The sequence below is a fragment of the Pyrgilauda ruficollis genome, unplaced genomic scaffold (genome assembly GCF_017590135.1).
Source record: "Pyrgilauda ruficollis isolate IOZ18807 unplaced genomic scaffold, ASM1759013v1 scaffold18, whole genome shotgun sequence".
Classification (NCBI taxonomy): Eukaryota; Metazoa; Chordata; class Aves; order Passeriformes; family Passeridae; genus Pyrgilauda; species Pyrgilauda ruficollis.
This window is the reverse complement of record NW_024516984.1, coordinates 10,044,856-10,067,999: the sequence shown is the minus strand read 5'-3', so window position 1 is coordinate 10,067,999 and position 23,144 is coordinate 10,044,856. Positions and strand designations below refer to the sequence as shown.

Sequence of the window (23,144 nt, the reverse complement as noted above, 5' to 3'; positions counted from 1 at the left end):
TCTAAACCAGCCAATGGGATATTCCATACCATAGGGTATCATGCTCAGTACACAAACTGGGGGAAAGCTGGCCAGCGGGTGCTGCTTAGAAACTGGTTGGATTTTGGTAAATGAGTGGTGAACAGTTCTACTGTGTATTACTTGGGGGTTTGGGAGTTTTTTGTGGGGTTTATTTCTCTCTCTTTTTTTTTTATTATTATTATTATTACATTTTTTTAAGTTGGTAAACTGTTCTTATCTCAAGCCACAGATTTTACCTCCTTTCCTATTCTCCTCCCCATCCCGCTGTGGCAAGGGGTGGGGGGTGGGAGAGCAACTGAGTGGTACTCAGTTGCTAACTGGAGTTAAACCACAACAGCAGCAACTGTTGTCCCAAACTGGCTGTGCAGGGCAGAGGTTGAATATTGTAGAGAGGGAGGGTTGTACTGCCTGCTGGTCACATTTTCAGTAACAGCCAGGTAAAGAAACCCACTGGTAGTAAAGCAGCATATTTTCACATTTGGATGTCCCAGGTGGGAAATAAGCTGTTGGGCAGTTACACCTACAGTGAAAGAGGTGCATTTTAGTGGCATTGTGGGTCTGAACTGGCAGTTCCAGGCGTGATTATGGTCAGTATTACGTCCTGCTTGTGGACAGCTGCTAGCAGTTATGGAAGAAGACGTCAGGGCCAGGCTGGGAACTGGTGCCAAAGACCTCACAGGAGTGGAGGGACTGTCATGGGAGCAAAACAAGGTGAATGGTATAATTTAAACTTTGCCATGGGGTGATATTTCATTTACATTTTCTGAAAAGGAGTAGAAACATGCCTTTAAGAAGGATTGTTCTACTGTGCACCAATAAGATTTGATAGTTTTCTTGTAAATTCCTGGTGGTTTTCCGTAGTCAGGAGATCCCTTTCCTGTCTACAAAGAACTCTTCTTATTCCTCTCGTCTGTGCTTCAGCTTGATGTAAAACTCAATTCATTTCTGCATCACCTATCCCCAAAGATTGAATCTGTAGACATGTTAGGCTCCAGCCTGACTTCCCCTTCTCAAGGTACGGAGTTGTGCGAGGTCGTCAGAGTGCAATTTGTCCAGAAGTGTCATTCAGCTACAAAGACTCCCCTTTACAGAGCAAGGAGGCACAGATCTCCTGCCAACTGCCTTCCTTACAATGTAACTGGCAGCAAAGAAACTTGTTTTTATCAGCAGCTTAGGCACAAGAAGGGATTGCTTTCAAAACATAGAGCGGGCAAATGTCTCCATACTGTCTGCTAATCCTAAATCTCTTAAAGCTGCTACATCCAATGCCTTAAGTTTATCTGCCTCTGTGCTATCTTTTCTTTACCACACAGACAGTTCACCCTTTTTTCTTCTGTCTCTCTGCATCTCTAGATCTGGAGAACTTCTTCTTCCTGTATTGAAAACAAAACCAGACATATCTTTCACTTTTTGGGGCTTGGTGTTGGCTCTGACACACGAGCTGAATAGTATTTCACTCTCAATTAAGCTGATCTCAGTGAAGTTGCCATCTGAGTACAGCACTGCTAAGCCTGGGTAGGGGTCAGCATCAAGGCTTTGGAGGAGAAAAGGAAGGAAGAGCAAATTGACCATCAATGTTAGAAAAGGTGCTGAATTTGACCTAAAATATAAGCTTTATCTCCGACTTACATCTCAGAAATCCTTTCTGCTTAATGAATGGCTGCTTCACGTGGGACCTGTTCCTAAAAAAATCAATGTCCTTTTGGTTTGTCATCTATGTTTTGCACAACTAAATGCTTCACACATAAACAGGCCATCTCTGTCACTAGCCCTTTCTGCCCCTCTGAGGGTAAACAGCTTTGAGCATATCTTCTGCACTGCCATGTGTTATGAAGACATGTGGAGATGCTTACTAAATGCAGACTTGACCCTATTGCATAGAAAGGAAGAAAGGGGTCAAAAGGAGAGGAATAGGAAAAAAGTACTTTTTCAAAGGCAGGCAAACAGAACATCAGTCCTAAAACTGTCAGGATAGGTGAGTTTTAACAAAGAGCAGAAAAGAGTAGAAAAGGGAAACAAATGGAAACATCTGCATGAATCTCCAATTCTGATGGAGGTACATTGTTCAATCCTACAATACTATGGCTGCAAAGATTTATCTTTTTACTCCTTGTAAGATGAGCCTACCTTCTAATGAAACCACAATTATTTTTTGAGGTAGTAGCTTAATTAACAGCAGATCTTACAATACATTTCTCAAAGATAGTGTTGCCTTATTAAAAATTCACCAAAAGTCTGCTAGCCAAGTAATAATCTACACTTCACAGCTAGAAAGTTTAGTAAAACTATAATGACTCAAAAATACCTGGGAGTCAAGAATAATTGGGAGTGAAAATGAGGAAACTGTGGAGAGATGTTGCAGATGTTATAGATACTTACCCTGTGCATTTCTACGTGTTTTGACAGTAAATCAGTAACCTCCTCAATGGGAAACTGAGACACACAAAGAGAAGTGAATGACTTAGGCCAGTCACAGTTTGGTGACAGTCCTGATAAGGCACCTGACCAGAGAGCTCCAGTCTGGATGAGACAATGTACAATACCTCCAACCTGGTACTCTGTAACAATGAGAATGTATGAATTTTTTGCATAGGATCAAATTAACACATGTCAGTGGCAATATAGGATTGGCAATACAGAGTGGCAATACAGAGTGTTTCTGTAATGTTCTCACTTCTGTTTGCACCAAACAGTTTTTGATATCTATAAAGCATCCATTGTCTAAACCTGCAGCAGCCCTTACTAAGCTCCCTCTATTGCAATTGATGACGTGTGGGCAGACTGTTATGAGGGGAGTTCTGCTGAAGCCACGAGGACTCCACACAAGCACAGCAGGCCCCTTAAAGTGTGGTCTGAAACGTGCTCTAATAAACTGCGGTTATAATTAGAGCCCACTGGGGAAACCTGGCAAAGGACAGAATGTTTTTTTCTTTCCTTTTTCTATTTTATTCTTCTACTCTGATGTGACCTAAGGGCAATGTTGCATTTCATGGAAACGTCCCTTTTTGAAGATTGTATGTCAGTGCTAAATCATAGGCAGACACCGTGCTGGACACTAGCAAGGCAGGCAGCATTCAGAAACAATACTGGGCAGTAGCAGGGCGGACAATATTCAGAAACAACACTGCCAAACCAAAACCACTTTTGCTTCTAATTATAATTTTCCAAAACTATTAAGGATGTTTCAGTGTTTACAGTGTCCTGTATTCACAAGCTGTATGTTAGTGCAGCAATGAACCAATGGCACAGCTTCTTGATTGTCCACAAAACTGGTAATATTAAATTTGAATTTGTAGGACGTAGCAGGGAAGGCACACAGTAAAGAGGTAGAAAGAGAAAACAAAGCAGCTCTGGAGAGTTTCAGTGATGACATTTGTTTTAATTACATAGGATCCAGGCAGTCACACTAGAGAGGAGAAAGGGTCCCTCACTTTCAAATTTTTTGGAAATTGTGAGAAATTCTTGAGAAGTTTTCTTTCATCTCATAGTTTTTAATGTCAGTAGATATTCCTTCAGCTATTTAGATTTAGATGTTTAATTCATAAATTTATTAACTGTAGGAGTCAGAGATTTTGCTTAGTGCTTTCCAAAGTATTGGCTGGTCATTTGCTGTACTTTCAGTCTCATAATTTGTCTTCTACTGCTCTGTCCCAGTCCTATGGCACATAGTCTTGCCTCTCAGATGTGCCCTTTGCTGTTGCTGGTTCCCTTTCTCATTCACCTACACAAACACAAAGGAAAACCCCAGAAGTGCAACCTTGGCTTCACTAGTACGAGAGGGGGATTGTGCTGCATCTTAATAATTGAGCAGCAGCCAAGCATAATCTTGGTATTTTAGAAGACAAACCATCACATGAGAACAGCCAACGTAATATAAACATTTTCTTTTTAAGTAGTGGGTCATACTTTGCATACTGCAGGATTTTACATTTTTACCAGCTGAAGTTTCATCCCTTTGCAAACATGAAAAGAAGTATAAGTTTAAAATTCTTACTCTGACTTAACACACCTACGCACTCTAAACCCTCTCTGCTTAATGTTACTTTGTAGAATTACTACTCTCTAATCCTCTCTCCTCTTAGCCCTGCACAGCCAGTGTAACTGTGCAGGAGGGAGCAGGACTCTGCCTTGGCTCAGCAGCTGCTGACAATCTCACAGCATCATGCCAAACACAGGCCCAGGCTCTCCCTTCATGGAATCCCACCTGAAAGAACAGGGACCACCAAATTAGGCAATTATTTTCTGGAATTGTCTTTGGGAAAATGTATTTCCCAGTATTTTATTTCTTGCCTAAGATGTATCAACTGATTAGAATAACATTCAAGATTCATGCATGGGAATGTTCTGGTGTTACTTGTGGGACAAAAATGGTAACATGCAAAGTTAAGCAGCTCAAATGTTAATTCCTAAATGGCTTCATTTGTAAAATCCCAGACTCAAGAAGTGACACCAAGATGCCCCTATCTGGCATGTTTTGACATTAGTCACAGAGTTCTGTGCAGTGATGAACAGAAATGGTCACTTGGTTGACAACTGGCTAATGTGTTCAACAGCACATGTCAGTGTGCCCATTGACATCTGTCACTTATGGGTGCATTTCTTAGTGTAATGAACAAAGAACTAATAAAGCACTGAGATGACAGGAAGCTGAAAGCTAAAGAGCATTTAAACTGTGCACCATTCCCTTCTGACACACAGGGACATGTTACTCTTTCATAAGGAGAGCAAAAGCTATGCCTCCTGAAGGTGTGGGCAGACAATAAGTTTCCTCTGGAGGCAAAGCCCGTGTGTTTCCTGTTCACAGCCTTGCAGTACAAATCACTGCCAGCACTTGCTATTTTTAATCTGCATCACTTCAATGACCTAATTTGTATCCTGCCTCATGCACCCTTTCAGAGCAGAGAAGGTGGCACAGTATGATAGAGGGGAGGGAATGAATAAGCAGAGAATAAATCCTGGTTTTCAGATTATTTCTGAAGTGAAAATAAGGAGGGAGAGAACTCTGAGTTTTCAGGTTCTTTCATAATCGGTATGAAATATTCTGGAAAACATCAAACGTAATCTGTAAATATTTTAAATAATTAAAAATATGTCTCAGTTTTCAGAATAATTTGCACTTTCTGTCTATAAAAAAAATGTATAAGTGAAAGAGAAATATGCTGAATTTATGCACATAATCCACAGAAAGTGAAATGTAGAAGAGGAAAAAGGCCAAAAGAATAACATGCAGGATTTTCTAGTTCTATGGTATCATGTGAAGTGAAACTTTTTTGGTATCTGTCCAGGACCTCATCAAAAACCACAGTATATCTGCCTACTTATGCTTAAAGCATAATTCTGTGCTATTAAATATCACGCAAAAAACCATACACTAAAAGACTTTTAACAAGTTTATGTATGCAAGTGCTTAATTTAGGAAAATCTGGGTAGAACATTTTCTATGCAACCATTTCTTCTCCTGTTCACATAACCAAATTAGAGTCCTTGACTACATAACAACATACCACTTTACGGAGGGTGAAATTTCCTCCATTTGAAAAGATAGGCTAGTTCTATCAAAGGACACCGTGCTGGCATCCACATCAGCAAGGATCAGGGGTTTCATATCTCATCTGCCCCATTCCACTGCTCACTTGCAGAGAAATTAAGCAAAGTGGAATTTTATCACATACATAGGGCTGGGCACGCTGCTGTAGGTTTCCAGATGTCTTATGAAAGGCAGGAACCAGTGAGATTCAGGAGTCCTTTCAGACATTACACAGAGTGGAGACTCTGACCAAAAGCACTTCTGACTCCCTCCATCCTACCCCATTAGGCAGTGCAGTGTCCACTCCTCATTTTTCTGGCCCTGCAATCATCTTGGCCTCTCCTCTGAGCCTTGTCCCTATGCTTGTCTGTCCTCAAGTCATTCCCTCCCTCCCTCTCTCCCTCCTCTCTCAGGTCCAGTCAGTTCTTGACAGACATGTCCTGTTCCCACTGCTTACCATTAACGATCTCCTTTTCCAGCCTGATCAGCAAATCTGCTTCTCCCACCCGCCTTGTCAATCAGCTTCTTTCTCCTTTCTGCACTCATTGTCCCACTTCTTGGTTGACACTGCCAGTCCTGGGGCCCCAAGCCCCCACTGCTTCTTCCCCCCACCCCCAGCTCCTTTGCTGGATTTCCTGCCGTTCCCCAGACTGCTTGTCCTTATCGAGTCACCTCCTGCCCTCTGCATTCCAATCAACTTTCTCCCTCCTACTGACACCACTCACAGGTGGACAGGGAATAAATATCCTGAGGTGTCCAGATCTCAAGCACATGAAAATTGCAGGGTTTTATTCAAAGGATTCTAATAGATGCCTCCTTGACAGAGAGACCATCATGCCTTTCACAGAGTTCCTGCTCTCGATGCAGAGCATGTAAGTGCTATCAAATGAAATCTCTCATAATTTTTTTCAGATGTTAAGCCTAATTCCTTTTCCATTACTGCGGTTCTCAAAGATGGCTACTGTTTGGGCTAAAAAGTTTCAAAAAATTCAGCCTGAGGCAGACATCCAGTGTGGAAAATTTAAGTCCAAGTATAAGAGAGTTATAAGCAACTGAAAACAGGGTCTTATAATGAGAAGTGTCAGACAACATCAATATTGGAAAGTGCTACCAGCTTGGCCCATAATACAGGCTTTGTTAAAGACATCACCCAGGCTAACAATTGCTATATCAAGTTATAGGCTAATGCCTTTTGCAACTGCTGAGTTATAAAATCCTTAATGATTTTTTTGGTTGCAATGGTAAACTTGGCAGCAACTGGGAAAGACCCACAAAGCTGGAGAAAAAGTAGAAAACCTGAGGTTTTTCTATGGCGTTTAAGTTACAAGACTGGGAACCGTAAAATCTGAATTATATTCTTGGCAATGCCACAGGCTTCCTGCGTGACTTGGGTCTAGCTGAAGGTTAACCTCTTGGTGCCCCAGTTTCCTCACCACATTTTTTGGGACAATGCTTATTTCATTTCCTAGGTGGTGCTGGCATACTGAGCTGGCTTTCTACACTCCAGTGACGTGATACACTAATCTTCTGCAATTTTTCAACAGAAGGGAAAAATCAAATTTCTCAAGTTTGAATCTATGGCTTGTATAATGGGAAGAAAGCAAGGAGGAATTTACTGGAATGATTTGGAAGCTGAAGTTATGTTGGGTTCTGTCCACAGAACCATAGAATCACTGTGTTTGAGTCCTGAAATGTCACATAAACAGTGCCCTGCAACTCCTGTGAATGGTTTCCTGACTTTGTTAAAGGAAGCGGGCTGTCTACTTAAAGCTCTTGTCTGGGTCACGGTGACTAAACCTTCCTGCAGTGTGGCTTTTTAAAGGTTTTCGTTTGTTTTAACTCAGAAACATTCCCATAAGCCTCAACAAATAACTAGGGTGTAGAACATAATATATGTCCTTTGGTCCATGGAAGTGCAGAGATGTCTCACTAGTAGATGTAGCCCAGTTCACCTGTGCACTAATCCACTAATGCTGACAGGAGTTAGAGGACTAAATTTATTGTGTAATACTGTAAACCTTAGTCATAACTGCTTGTAAAATGTGCTGGGAAGAGCAGTCCTGGGAATTACGAGAATTTGAATCACACTCAGCTGTAAGTATTAGAGAGCCCCTGGATCAAATTATATTTGTCTTGCACCCTTTGCAACCCCCTGGATCTCTCAGCCCAGTACAGAAATCATTAGCTAATTGTAAAAAGGAAAACAAAACCCTGTCTTAAGGCATCTGTTCCTGTCAGGTACCAGACATGTATATTCTGCAGCCCCTCCAGAGACACATAGATGTCTGTAAAACTGTTCACCATGCCATGTGTTGTTGTTTGCATAAACATAATTGAACATACTAATACAGAATACAATTATTCTGATATACAAAGCTACACTACATGTGATTAGAAAATAACAATGTGTCCTGGGAACAGTTAGCAAAACTGCCAGAATGCAGATAAAAATTGTCTTATTAAAATGCAAAAGTAAGCATTTATCTTTGCTGCTATCCCTATGGGGGCCGTTACACATAATAATGAAAAGATGTCCCTTGAAATGGCATTGCTTTTTAATGAGGCTTTTACCCACTGAGTCATAATTTCCATTTTACCAATTACAAGCAGAAATGGCTTCCTAAACCCTTCCTAAACCCAAAATGCTGAATCCAAACAGCTTCTGAAGCTGAGGCTTCCCAGTTAGTTCCCAGACTTCGGCAATTCAGCAAGTGTTGGGCTACAGCTAAGTTAAAGATGGGTGTTGATTCTACAAGCCAAGCATGTGAAGACCCAGCAAAGACATCTGCACATCACAGTGTCGGTTCCTGATCAGTTCTTTGACATATTCCATAGTGCTTTACTCTTTAACAATCCTCCAGTTAAACAAAAAACAACTAGGACACCCATGGTGATTACTTGCTGATTGTTATTTGGTCCCATGGACACTCCTGTGCTTTCCTTTTACTCTGGCACTTGTCTTCATTCAGAGCCTGAAGGGCCAGACACTAACTTCTGCTGCTGGGCCCCATTCTGACTCACTCGCCCTGTCCTATTCTCAGTAGTACTCAAAAGCACACGGTGCAAGGACTGAACGCTTGTATTTCAGTAAAAGCCTGGTTTTTCCCTTCATCTGTCTAATTACTCATATCCTCTTGAGTTTATAACCAATAAACCATTTTTGGTTAAAGCATTTTGGCAAGTATGATCCATTGTCACAGCCACTGTTTCTTCTAGTATTCAGGTCTTTGCTACACATTTGACATGGGAATTGCTTTACACAGCAACAGGGAGAAACATCTATTTCTGCAAACTGTCACTCAGGGAGCTGCTTAAAATTTGACAGCACTGAGATTATTTTTATGATAAAATACTAAATCACTGCCAACACAAAGGTGAATGGTTCAGGCTGTCAATCCGAGGTCTCATAACATGAACTGAAATATGGGGTTCAGTGGACCTAAAGGTATGCGACAAAACATTATTAAAGTTAGAAAATTAAGTAATCTAAAGCAAGGAAACTCCAAGACGAATTGGCCCTCCTCAGCTCCAAGCCATCCTTTCTTTTCCAAATTCAGTTTATCTATTCTCGTCCTTATGCCCTAGGTAATTTCATCTTTTCATTTTATGCTGGTGGCTTTCTCAGGTAATGAATACCAAAAAAGAGAGTCAGGAGTGAGGGAAGCTGATGGCTTTTTTTAATGCCAAAAATTAAATTCTGGGAATATTCTCAAATCCATAAAGGAACACTCCATTGTGATGCTAAAGTGAGAAGGTGGAATAATCATCTGTGTGCTACAGTTTTTTCTGAGCTTGGTCATTTTGAGAGAGATTTTCATAGCCACCTCTGTTATTTATAAAGGCCCTACATCAAAACCTATACACATCAGAACTTAATATAGAAAAGTTTGACAATTATTTTTATATGGGTGAACCCATTTCTTTTTCCCCAGTCTTTTTCTTGGAAATTACTGAACTGTTTGCCTAAAAGGTTCCATAGAGCAAAATACAGCCTGAGTCAGATAGCATGGAAACTATCACCACTAATGATTAAAGTTTGGCAAGACTGTAAATAGCAGAGTCCAGGTCTCCAAGTGAGTCAATCTTATAATACACGAGGCAGTCAAACCATCCTATATGATAAATTGTCATAGCTTTCATTGCACAATTTGAAAGCCTCTGATATTTGTGAGAGACAGGTTGGCAGTAGAGCCCTTTACTGATGAGCACAGCACACAGAGGTTCCCCAGAATCGTACAGCAGCTGCTGGTAGACCTGGGATGGCACTCGGAAGGGCTGACCTCAGATTTCCCCTGTAACCACAGACTGCCCTTGGTTTTGCTCTGCTCAACGATGCTTCCTCTCTCTCTGTTACATCACTCTCCCATATTTTCTTCACTGTTGTCTCTCTCTGACTTCTCTTCCCCTCTCCCTCTTTCCTTGGCTTCCCTTCTCACAGAATTTCAACCTTCATCCATATACTTTCCCATTATATATGACTGATAGTTTAAACCAGTTTGGCTGCCTTAGATGAGAGGTATGGTTTCCATTCCAGGAGACAACAGTGCTGGGCACATATTCCCTGCCCACTGTCACTCTCTTCACCTCACAGTTCTTGATTCCTGGTACGCCTCAGGATAAAAAAGGAGACAGGTTGGATTGCTTTCTTGGTGGCTGTAGGAAGAAGAGCTGGAAACCTGGTCTAGTGTCTGTAGGACTTGTTTATATGTCACATTCCACGTGGTGTAGGAAAGTAACATTATATATGACTGTAATCTCCGGTTTCATTTGGCATTTGGCAGTTGTCTGATTGAATTGCATCATATTTATGTTGCCTCAGACAAGTCTTAATTATGAACATTTTGATTTTTCCACCAGTTTTCCCAAGAAGTTCACCATGCCCACATCAATCAGATCTGAATTATTTGAGCCCTTCCACAAATGTGCTTTTTTTGGTTAGATTGAATGTGTCTAGGTTGGATGTGAGGCTTTCCAATGTGACTTCATTTCCTAGTAGGAAACAAGCATAGGGATTCAAGGTATGTCCCAGTTCCCAGCTGAGGGACAGCATCTCTGGGCAGCAGCTCTCTGCAGACAGGCCTGACTGCTGAGTTGGGACTGGCAGCAATGAAATGGCTGAGCACTGTGAGGGGTGCAGGCACAGCTGTGAAGAACTCTGCCCCTGGAAAGGGAGATGTCTCTGTCATTCCCTCCTCCTCCATGGTGTCTGACTTTGTGAGCACAAGGAGTACCTGTGTGCAGACAGGCAGCAGAACTTCTGGCACGGGTGACCCTCCAGGGGCTTGTAAACCTCAAGAAAATTAAAAGGGGGAGCAGGGAGCAGTGAAGATACTGAGGCACCCCAGCAGGTTGCTGGGACTAAGCAGGAGATAATAAATCCCAAAAACCCCACATGGCAGACCTGATCAGGTGTTTTGTCACGGCAGTTCCCATGCAGTGGAAAAGCAGAATGGACCCATCTGAGCTGACTATTCTGTCCAGGTCACAGACCATACAGAAGCAGCTAAAGGCCTCCCATACCCCTCTCTCCCTAGAAGGAAAGTGGCTGCATTTGCCGGGGTCCCATGCCAGCATTAAGCATGCTTCCTTCCAAGGGCAGCTGGCTGGCTTTTGGTGTCTGTGTATCTTTGCCACAGGCAAACCACAGCTCCTGGATAGCTGGGAGCCCGCTGCATTGTGAAACTGCTTTCCTTCCCACTTCCTTGCAGATGAATTGGCAGGAGCACCTATAAACCTATCGCAAAGGCTGAAATTTTCAGTCTGAGTGGGTTCCGACTTGTAACCTTGAGCTAATAGGAAAACTTACATGGAGTTTGGCAGGCCAGGTAGAGGATTTTGACCTCCAAGCCTTCGCCTCTTTGTAAGTTTTGCCTTAGAGATGATGCGGCAGCAAAGCAGGGTGGGGATCCCTTCTTGCTCTACCCAAATGTGTCCTAATGGGATAGAGATCTGTGCTTCCCAGACCTTTTATCAAAGCAGCAAATGTAGCCAGGATAGCAAGCCTGAACTTTCAAAAAGTCAGAAGCCAAGCTCTGAAACATCACAGGACTTGCTGAAAACCACAAGGTGTTTCTCAGATGTTTCCTCTGGGCAGTGAGCTTTTATTTCATATTCAAGTGGAAACCAAGAGGAACATATTCTTTCTAAAAGAAACCCTGAAAATATTTCACATGAACACTAGATTCCAAAAAGATTAAGAATAAAACATAGAGTCACGAAAGCTTTCAATTCTCATAAAAGTCTGGAAATAACTTATTTTAATTTCAAAACCCTCTAAGCTATAAAAGGAAGATTTTTGGTAAAGGAACTCTGACTCATTCTAACACATTTTCTCTTCATTCATATGTTCTTTTGACTCAAACTAAAAGACTTGGATTGCAAAGCCTCATGCGTGTGTGTGTTCTTTTTTTTTTTTTTTTTTTTTTTTTTTTTTTTACTTCACAGCTTTTTTTGGGAAATACCTCAATGAATACAATGGCAGCTACATCCCTCCTGGGTGGAGAGAGTGGGTTGGATTAGTGAAGAACTCTCGCTTCTATAATTACACCATTTCTCGCAATGGTAACAAAGAGAAGCACGGATTTGATTATGCAAAGGTATTTTCCAGACACATAAATGCCACATGATTAATCCGTATAAAAATAACTTTCAGAAAATTAATTAACCAGATAATTAATTAATTAAACAACTACAGCCATGAAATTGAGATGTCATTTTCTCTCCAGGGCATTTCAGATCAATTTCCACCTGAGAATATTAATCACTCAACAGAAGAATGTTCCTAAGGCTCTTCAGTGGAGCCTGGTGATGCCTCCCTCCTTCCTCCCCTCCCTCCCTCCCTCCCTCTCCCTGACAGAATGTGATGGTTTGGCAGAAGCAAACAGTAAATAAAAGCCTTTCCCCAAAAGAATTGTGTCCCTTGCACTACTGAACTTTAAAGTTTGCTGAGTGTTGTCAGTTATTACCCACAGAAGAGCCTTGGTTAATGTTGTTTTCCATTGTAGAGTGCACACCAAAGAAAGGCTGTGTGCCTGTGGTGTCGGACTCCGGATATGAGTATGAGGGTAGATAAGGGCAAGAACACGGCCGTTGGAAAAGTTCAGAGCTTGTTTGTGCTCTTGACAAAGTGTGGAAAGTATGCCAAGGGGACCTGCCCACTGCCATGAAGTTTCTTGGAAAGGCTTAGGAGGGCAGATTTCAGACAGGCCAGCCTGCACAAAGCAATCTGGAATTTCCTCAAATTGCAGCTCCAGGAAGATGATACAGATGTTGCAGCTGTGGTTTCTGACCCATGTAATGAGTTTTTATTGGAAGCTAGTGACGCCTGTTTCTGATTTTCCCATCCATAGAAATTACATTATACTGATTATATATTTATACAGAGTAAAGAAAAAAAAAAGGAAATGTATAATACTGGTTAGTTATACATTCCTTACACACCCTGTGCATGTAGCTAGAATAAACAGGGAAACAGGAGGGGAGTAGATGCTTTGGAAGAGCAGTCATACAGGCATTTCACTCAGGCCACAAATCCAGAAATTATCACAGCCCTGGTACCTCACACTCATTATCCATTTTGGAAACTAAAGGATCACTCCCTGTCTCATCCATATGCTTGCAGGGTTTGTAGCAGCCAGGGCTACTGTGCATGTCCAGGCGTGCTGCAGGAGAGGGGAAGGGGCAGGGGACAGGGAGCGGGTGAGCGAGGAGGTCACAGCTGGTTGGCTTGTCCTAGCACTGACATGCGACACAGACCTTGTCCCTCAGGCTCTGCTTTTGCAGCTGTTCAGGGCCTCGAATCCACAACATAAGATTAGTCATGCCTGGAAGTGCTTGAAATTACAAACATTGTCTCAGCACTTTCTCAATGAAGCTCGAGCTAGACCTCCAGGCCAACAGTGAATACTCCAAGGTGGCAGGTGGTTTAATTTAAGTTTTCATCTTTTTTTCTTAGTTCTATTTCCTCCCTTTTCCTTGTAGACTTCCATTTGCCACCTTAGCTGTGGGTTAAGCCAGTTTATTAGCGAGTCACAACCTTAATCTCAGCAGCTGCACTGCTTAAAGTTGCACAATTAAATGAACAGAGCCTGCAGGAATTCAACTGCTCCCTGCATTCTCATTTGCAATTTCTTTGATTAAGATTTTTTGCAATCTGTTGCCTGTTGTAGCTGTCTTCCACTTTGTACATATGCAAAAGTATAGTCTGAACAAAGAGTGTGCAATAAAGGTTTATGTAAACAGAAAACCAGATTAGGATTCAATGTTATTTGGGAGCCATTACCTTGTGAAGGTGTTTTATCAATGAAATTTAAGAAACATATCTTTGTCAGTACAGTCTGCCATTTTAAATGTTACTTAGCTTATATTACCAAATCTGGTAATCAAATTTACTTAATACTTTCTGTTGTATCTGATTTGCAAAATACTGTCTCATTTTATGTGGCATTGCCTGCTTAAGAAAGTAATTACTGCTCAGTCTCCCCTATGCTCCCTCAAATCATACATTTCTTTGATGGTATGCTTTTACTTCCTGATCTGAGCTTTAATGAGGACTTGGAAAATAACATAATAACATGATAGTATGAAATCTAATTAATCATGCACTTTGTAACTTTTGCTTTGTGTTAATCATATGTTCCAGGACTACTTCACAGACCTAATCACTAATGAGAGCATTAATTACTTCAGAATGTCTAAGAGGATATATCCCCATAGGCCCATAATGATGGTCATCAGCCACGCTGCACCCCATGGCCCCGAGGATTCTGCACCGCAGTTCTCAGAGCTCTACCCCAATGCTTCACAGCACATGTAAGTGAAACTCACACACTGCCAGACCCGCTCCTTGTATCTGCTTCTGCGAGGAATTTGTTTATGGAGACAGCTCAGGAACAGGCAATTCAAATATAAGACACTCATGTAAGCAGAGAATGTTTGCTTGTTTCTTTTGCTGTGCTTGTTCCTTTTGCGGGGGAGAGTGACAGCTCTGACCATTATTAAAGCAGAAAGAAACTCTTTTCCTCCTGGGAAGTTGTGGGAGATTAAAAGGTCAGTATTTGGCTTTGTAAGGGCAGCTTCTTACAATACCCTGAAAATATGTAGACACAGGTCAGGATCTGTTGGAAAGATATTACTTCCTTCGTTTCCCTCTAAGATATGTGCTTCCTGGGCTCTAACTAACTGAATGCATTGAGTAAAAACACCCTTTTGAAGCTTTTGAGTGCACCAGATTTGTTTATACACTAGATACTGGCAGATTCCCAAAATAGCCTATCAGACTGCACTTTTAAATAACACGCTTAATCTTTTCTGGTGATCAAACTATAACAAAAAACTGCAACTCTTCATTTTGTTTCTAGAAGAAAAAGCAACTTCAGGTAAAAATCTGTGGAGATTCCACATCTGTGAATTCCTCATCTTGCTTCCTGCTTTGAATATTCTAGGTCCTTTTCATTATAGTGAGAGGCTATGGAAGATTTCCATTGCACTTGTGACTCCCATGGGTTTGTAGACCAGTCTACTTTTTTTCCATTTGTGCTGAAACAATGTATAACTTGTGACTCCCATGGGTTTGTAGACCAGTCTTTCCATTTGTGCTGAAACAATGTATTTGCACATCTTTAAAAAACAACCCAACAGCAAAAAGAAAATCACAAAAAACATCTTTTTAAAATATTTCAGCTGGATTGTACATTTATCTGTCCTCTCAAAATGAGGATAAATTAATTTCATTAGACAGTGGGAAAGCTCCTTGGTCCAAAAATTGTATTTTGGACACTCTGCAGTAGCTCACATATCAGGATGGTTTTTTGACTTACATCAAATACTTTAAAATTTCTAGGAGTAGTAGTTACTGCATAAACTGCATGCCCAAACTGATCACTGGTTAAGGCCAGAAAAATATTTGCTGTTCATGGCACATGGTTACATTGTTGTTGTTTTGCATCTTTTATCCTCTTACTGGCTGCTACTTTCTAGATATGCCAGTTTCCCTGACCTTATAATGTTATATTCTCCATGATCCCACATTCCTGAGATCAGACTTTGCAAGTAATGCAAACCAGTCAGCAAGATTTTGTAGTTACTTAGACAGAGTAGCTTCTACTCATATAGGGAACTAATGAAGTTGAGATTTTAGTTGGTAAATAAGATAGACAGGAATACATGAAACCTGTTATATTGGGTTGTATGGAAGAATGTCCTCAGTCCTGAATTATGTGCTTTAGCAGAAAGTAGCAGGGAGCAATGGTGGAGAGAGGCGGAAAGTAAAACCATCAATTTTTCCCCCTATTTTTCTACCTTCTGAAAATCACAAGTTTAGGTGAAGCATCCAGGTCAGTGTGCCCCATTCTCTTTGCATTGGTTTAATCTCTTTTTAAACTCTGGTGGCAGGCCCACCATCCTGTGGCAACAAGTTCTACAGTGTCACTTTGTGCACTGGGGACAAAGGGCTACTTTTTATTTCCTTCTAAACCTGGAGCTTCATTATGCCACCTGTGAGCCCTACTTCCCATTCTGTGAAGAGTAATGAATAGTCACTATATCAAATTGAAAGGATTTCTCCCATGTCTCCTTTCAATTGCCGCTTTTCACTGCAAGAGAGTTATATCTATTTGTTCTCACTCCATTCAACAGATTGTCTCCCACTTAGTGGCACAGACTGCCTGGCCTCAGGCAAGCCATCCTTCCTGCTGGGGGACTATCCATCATACAGGAGGGCAGGATCCAAACTGCTTCTGCTTAGCTGTGGGGATGGTGTCTGGGAGAAAAGCACTGAATCATTGCATCTCACCCTACCTCTCCCCAGGCCAACTCATTTTAAGCTCCTTGCTCTCTTCTGACAAGTGCTTGTAGGAACTTGCTTTGGTTTATCATGTTCTTGATGACTCTGCTGCTTGGTGTTTTCAGCCTGCTTGTTTTCTAGCTTGTGCTAGTAGAGCAAAAGGCTTTAGTTAGTCTCCAAATTTTTAACTGCCTCTCCATGTTATATACAGGTTACATGTTACCTGCAAAGATTAAGCAAAATTCTAGCTAAAATTAATTTTTGTTTTTGTGGACTCCTGGGGTCTAAATACCTTGCTCTGCTAGGCTACTTTTGAGAGCACTCAGCTGTGCTTCTTCTTTTCTTCTGGTGTTGTTGATTTCTTGGCAAGCTTCTTGCAGAGTTTTTTCTCCAATGACCTCAAGAGATCCTTGCTGGCTTGTTTTGTGTTTCTTATTGCACTGACTGACTGCATGTGTTAAAGTTCAGTCTGCAGACTGTGAAATGAGACAAATTGAAGATAAACTGCTAATTTGGGTTTGGGTGGCTGAAGATTCCAACTGATTTCTCTATCAAAAATATAAGCAACATGCTCTGAAAGATATGAGAAGTTCAGTTCTCACAGAAATATTCTATGTTCCCTATGAAAACAGAACAAGAACAATAAAATCCCTCCTGCCAAGGTTTGTGTAATTTGAACATTTAACCCTTAGGTTTTCTTCCTTGGTGGTCAAGCACCATTTGAATCTCTTTCCTTTTGACCTTGGGTGACAGCCATCTGACCTTGGATTTTGTTTTTAAAAATGTAGTTGCTGTATCATGTTACTGTAACGCCTACCTCCAACAAAGAAGGGAAACCAGGTCAAAAGCTGCTTGCTGGCTTAACAAACTGAGATGGAAGGTTATACCTACAAACCAAGGATTAAGATACCCTGTCAACCACATGTAAGAAGTTTTGCTAAAGAGAACAGTAGCTGAAGCAGACCCTTAAATTACATGATGTCTCTTTGCTGATAAAGTGCCTGCTAAACATTGAAATGCTGCCTCTATAAATCAAAACAAAACAAAACAAAACCAACATCAAAAAAAACAGCCCAAAAGTTTATTTAGAAGTTTTCCACTGGCACACATAAAGAAGGGAGTGGCTATGGCAGGAAATACTCCAGTTCAGGGAGAGCTCTGCCCTCAAGTGTGGGCGTCTATTGGTCTCATTTCCGCTCTTATCAACACGGCAAAATTAAATAAAATGAATGCAGCAGCAAAGTCCTTAAGATTTATGAACAATACATCGAAAACAAAAAGAAAATTAAGAATTACATGCCACCATTATGTTATAGCCCTTTCCTCCTCAGCACAAACAAGCTCTGGAGTGGCATGGAAAGTCTTACAAAGACAAGAACAGTAATGATGTGTACACTCTTTACTTATTAAGTGATTCCTTTGAATTCTTTAATTCCAGTTTAAAATAAAACACAAACTATATCATATGGGAAGCAGCAGACTCTTTATTGTTTTTAAGCATCCATTCTCCCCTCCCACTCTCCCACTTGTCCTCTCCATAATGTATATACTATTTCTGACATCTAAAAATATTTCTGAAGGTTTATCCTGGCTGCTATGAGTGAAATATTTTCTGAAAATAAATCATACTAATGCATGCACTCTAACTACCCCCAAACATTATTTCTGTGAAAGAAAATGGGACTAGAGAAGACGTACTAGATGAAAGCAATACATAGATTTTTGCTGTGGTAATGAACATCGTCTGTTAGGGAGCAGGGTTGTTAAACCTTTGGAAATGTTGTTGTTAAATACGAAGTTATGTTACAGGACAATCTTGTTTCATCAGACAGCTGAGCTGGAAAGCTTTGACTCAAAGGATGCTCTGATGAAAGCCTGAATTATCTCTTATGCTCAGGGCCTCTGGCACTTTAACTTCTCTTTACCTTCCAGTGTGAACCAGTCTTAGGGGAACTGTGAATCAGACCTAGGCTGTTTATAAGCTGTGAAGTAAACAAACATTAGAAGTAAAAATCTGCAGGAGGCAGGTTTACTGAAGAATGTAAAAAATGGACATCTGAACCACTGCTGGCTGTGCTGAGTTAAAATACTTGGGCTGGCATGAGGACTCACAGCCAGATTTTATGACTACCAGGAAGCAATCCTATTGCCAAGCTAGAAACATTAGGAGGAGCAGATAGAAATGGAATCTGATCTATCTTGGAATAGATGAGGAAACAAGCTAAGAACAGGTAGGAAATATGAAAGGCAGAAGTTTATATTTCCATTTAAAGATCATATGAAGGGTGCTGATATAACAGGTGTGTAGGTCTGCAGTGGTGAAGCATCAAAAGAAATATTGTAGCTCTGGATCCCCAGAGCAGTCTTGAGTGTGAGTTTGGGGTGTGAGGTGGCTGCACCTGGAATCACTGAGGCCGAGTCTCAAACATCTGTCAGTAACAATGGCACTTCTTGTAATGTGGACATGGGGCCATTAGAGTGGGATCATGCATTTGCATCAGTAATAACTCTTGACATGTCAGTGTGCAGTGTCACTACTGGCCCGAGGCCTGCTTGGACTCCTGGCTTAGAAATAGGTGATCACAATCATCGCACGCGTCATTGGGAGTGTGATTTTAAAGACAAGAAGAAATGCTGTGAAATAGAAATGTAAGTAATATTCTAGTTGCACAATGCACTCCTACAGGAGCAACAAATTATGTTGCCTGAATGAAAAAGGTGTTATACTTAACAGGCAACAACTGTTTCACTTCTTTATTCTAAAATATAGCAGTTGTGTTACACTTGGGGAGTGAAACTTTCATACCCCACATACCCAGGTCTATAACTATCACTGGGTTTAAAAGAGTCCCATTTTAAAAGGCAGAAGAAGCAGACCCAGAGTGGTGAAATTCAACTTTACATTAATAATGACCATGGCCCCTGGCTGTGGGCTTTTTTTTTTTGTTTTTTTCACTTTTAATTTTGCCCAGAACCTAGGCTTCCTGCTTTCCAAGAACAGTGTCTAAGCCTGGAAGTCTACTTTCCCTGGAAACAAAGAATTTGCTTCCTTTGTTTATTTCACTTGAAGAAACATGACCACTTATGCCATGTTTGCTAATCATATTTCAAAGAATAATAGAGGTGCTAATTCTGTACAGAAAGTATTAATTTTTCTCAATCGGTTTTACCAAAGGTATTACTTTAAAATGTTGTTGACTTTTATTTTTATGAAATGAATATGTTCTTGGGGTGTCTAAGTACTGTATTATTTTCACTAACTGGAGGACTCACAATCCAGACAGAAGATTAGCCAAACACTTTTGGGACCGAACCCCCTGAGAACTTATGGAGTTATTCCAACCCAACATTTTTAGGCAGTATATTTGTGAACATAATTTCTTTCATTGAATAGAAACAGGAAGGAATTACAAGGTTGTAAATAGGGGCAAACACAGATTTTTACTATGAGCAATTGAACAAATGTTTGGAAACATACTTGTTTCTCTCCAGTTATCCCATCTGTTAGAGATGTATATATTAGATTAATTTTTTAGAAAGCAAATGTTAAAGTTGTTCTAAATTCTTGATTCTCTTAAAACATTCTGTACTCTCCCAATCCTTTCTTAACTGTAAAATATCTTTTTGTAATAATGATTTGAAAAATGGCATTATTCCATTTATTTCATTGAATATGACAATTCCGTTCAGTTACTAGTAGAAGCTAGTGAAATTTGTTTCTGAATTATTTGTGTGGGGACCCCATTTTAATAGATCCTCAAGTACAAGCATCCATTTTTTGGGTTGATGGGTATTTTTATTGTTTCTTGCCTAACTTAAAGTTATTGTGGTATCTTAAAAGCCAAATAAGATGCATTCTTAATTTAGAAGTTCAAATTTAAATATATGAATATAGTAAATATGTTGTCAGAAAGAGTTACTGAGACCTTTTAATTACACCAGTGACTGCTAATACTACTCCTTTTCTCTCAGCATAAGTATCCACTTGAACTGATGTTTACAGAAAAATTATAGATTTTGTGGAGAATCTTTCTTTAAAAATGCACTAGCGCTTCCAAATATTTATTCCTTCCATAGTCTATAGATCACTTGATTATCACTGTAGATTTCTCTTTAAACTTATTCACATAGGTGACTGATTACAAAATCTCAGGGTGAAATATTCTCATTATCAATATGCCTTTATAGGAAAGTGCCTATGCTCAGCATCTGTTATTGTTACATAGCAGTTGGAATTTTTTTGTTAGTTTAACTGAGGGTATCAATTCAAAATTTTAAGAATCTAATGCCTTCCAGTGCCAGAACCGATCTGTTAGGGAGTGCCAAGTGGTCTCTGTGTATTAAGTTCTTCACAGTATGTGCTGGACAAATAAAAGTGAGCAACAGAGCAATCTAGATTTGCCCAAGTTAGTATATTCTACAAGAATGACAAGTACTATAGTAGCAACTTGCCAGACTCAGAAGCCATGGATAACCTGGAAATAATGGGCTACCTGGCACTGTCTGCTGATCATGGATCAGCTAATGTACTCAGCACAAGATGGACTCCATGACTGAGAGGAGGCCATGGAAGACATGGCACACATCTTCAACTTCAATCTTCCAGTGCAAAGAGAAATCAAGGAAATGTAGATGTCTGTGATACTTTATAGCAGTGTGTGTCAATACAGAGCAAAGCTGTTCTCAAAACTGGAAGAATAGAAATGGTGACACACCATGCCATAATGACTTTCAAGGACTTATAAGAGCTGAACATTTAACTGATATCTCCGGCTGCTTCAAGAAAAAATGTTATGGTAAAAAATTATCACTGATCAGGAAGAGATCTGACTGCATGGAAAGGTTTTCAGAAGTCAGCAGTATTCTCCCTAAGATTTACGTCTGCAGTGTTTGGTTCGTTGGTTACATTTATACCAAAAAAAAAAAAAAAAAAAGGTAGATAAATTTGAGAGCAATATTAGATCTTGTGTCTGGTAACCAGTGCTGTTCTGGTGGATTTCTGAAAGGCCCAACAAACAGGGGTACACAGGGAACATGTACAAGCTGCAGGGCTTTGGAATTCCTTTCTGTCTCTTCCTTAGTACTCTTTCTCCAACATTATGGACCCGTTTCACATTTATCCATCAGCCAGTGACACTGGATATTTCACAGAATGTTCCTGTTCCTTGAATTGCCTGTGAGGAAAATTCTACTCCCTCTCTGCCTGCTGCATTTCTCACCCAGAAAATTCAAAATGCATTTGGATAGTGTCTGTGAAAGGTTTTAACTGCCCTGCTAAACCTTTGAGTGCTGCTTTTAAAAACTATCCATTATGTGGAGGAGGCTGGTCACAATAGCCTGGGAACATAAGACCTGAGCCTGCTTCAGCAGCTGGCTCTCCTTCCTGGCACAGCAGCAGGCTGTCACCGCGCTGCTGGCGGAGCGCAGCTCACAGCCACCTCATCCCTCTGTGCCTGGGGCACTCACTCAGGACCCCACTGAAAAAAACCAGGGTTTTACTAGGAGATGCTGATTAATCAAAAATGAACTCTTTCATGGGAAAACATCTTGTCTGACAAATTTCCAAGGAAACAGAGAAAAATTTGCACTGAAAGTATCCTTCTTTTCTGTCTGATTACTGATAAATGGTAGGTGACAGAATTCCTAAGGCTTGCTTCTTCAAGGATCTCCCTCTGCTAGGACTGCTGGCTAGCCAGCAGCACAGAGGGCTGTGCTCCTGACATAAATCTTGTTAATATTATGACAGTATTCATTTTAATAATCAACTTCAACCATGGGAAATTACAAAAACTTTGACTTTTCAACATGAAAGAAAAGATTTTTCAACAGAAAAGGAATTCTAGTTTATGCTTGGCTTTGCTCAGTAGGGAGCTAACCTTTTCATACTTCTTAATCTCTATCAAAGTCCTGTGATACTGTTGCATCACTTCTCTTTTCCCTTGAGACTAATGATTAAGTAGGTTAGTCAAAACTTGCTCTGTGTATTAAAGGCATGCTTCTCAAATTCTACCTAACTTCTCAAATAATGCTTTCCAGTTAGAATGTGGATTCCACAAATTTATTGAAGTTGACTGTCAGTTTACTATGCTATCCTTTCAGCTGATTTTTGTCCTCAGAGTATGTAGTTAAAAGTTATACATATAATATCTGATATAAAAATCAACTGTTTCCACCATTCTGGGATCACATACAACCATGTAAAGAAAAATGAAACCTAAGTGAAGGACTGGTCAAAAGTATGACTCTAAGTTATACAGTATTCTGATACTGTTCATTTTAAGAAAAGAAAACTACACATACATATTTCAGCAGGAAAAATGTACCTTTTGTTAATACACGTTATAATTTTCAGTAGCTAAGCAGGAAATTAATATTGAATTTAATGTTTCTTGTAAACTGAAAAGAGAATAGAAAGAATCAAATTAATCACCCAACAGTATTTTTTCACCTTCTATTTATGTTTAATTTTCAAATGTAATGCTGCCGTTCATGTACCATGTGCTGCAGCATACTAGAAACAGGGGAGAAATAAAACCTGAAGAACTTAATGAAAATGACAAAGCCTTCTCTAGAAAGATTCCTTCTTTCTAGAGAAGGGAACTGCTCGTATGTAGGTGCAACCATTATGGGAAATGGATGTTGCTTGGTTTCTCTTCACCTTGTGGTTGTCATGTATGCTAGGCATAAAAACAAGAAGGGTGGAGAGCTTTTGTAACATGTTTCTCTGTAGAGAAAATTTACTTGACACATTTTTTGCCACACATTTTCTCCCAAGGTGATATCTCTGGGAAAATATTCTTGTTTCTTATAGGA

At 40.3% G+C, this 23,144-nt stretch overlaps 1 protein-coding gene across 1 annotated transcript in view; it reads left to right on the top strand.

The window, feature by feature from the left end:
• Positions 1-23,144, top strand: part of SULF1 (sulfatase 1) — a 126,287-nt gene that overhangs the window by 65,748 nt on the left and 37,395 nt on the right. The window contains exons 8-9 of the mRNA XM_041464478.1: positions 11,993-12,144; positions 14,190-14,359. Coding sequence (XP_041320412.1) covers positions 11,993-12,144; positions 14,190-14,359 — 322 coding nt within the window. The remainder of the gene's footprint in view (positions 1-11,992; positions 12,145-14,189; positions 14,360-23,144) is intronic.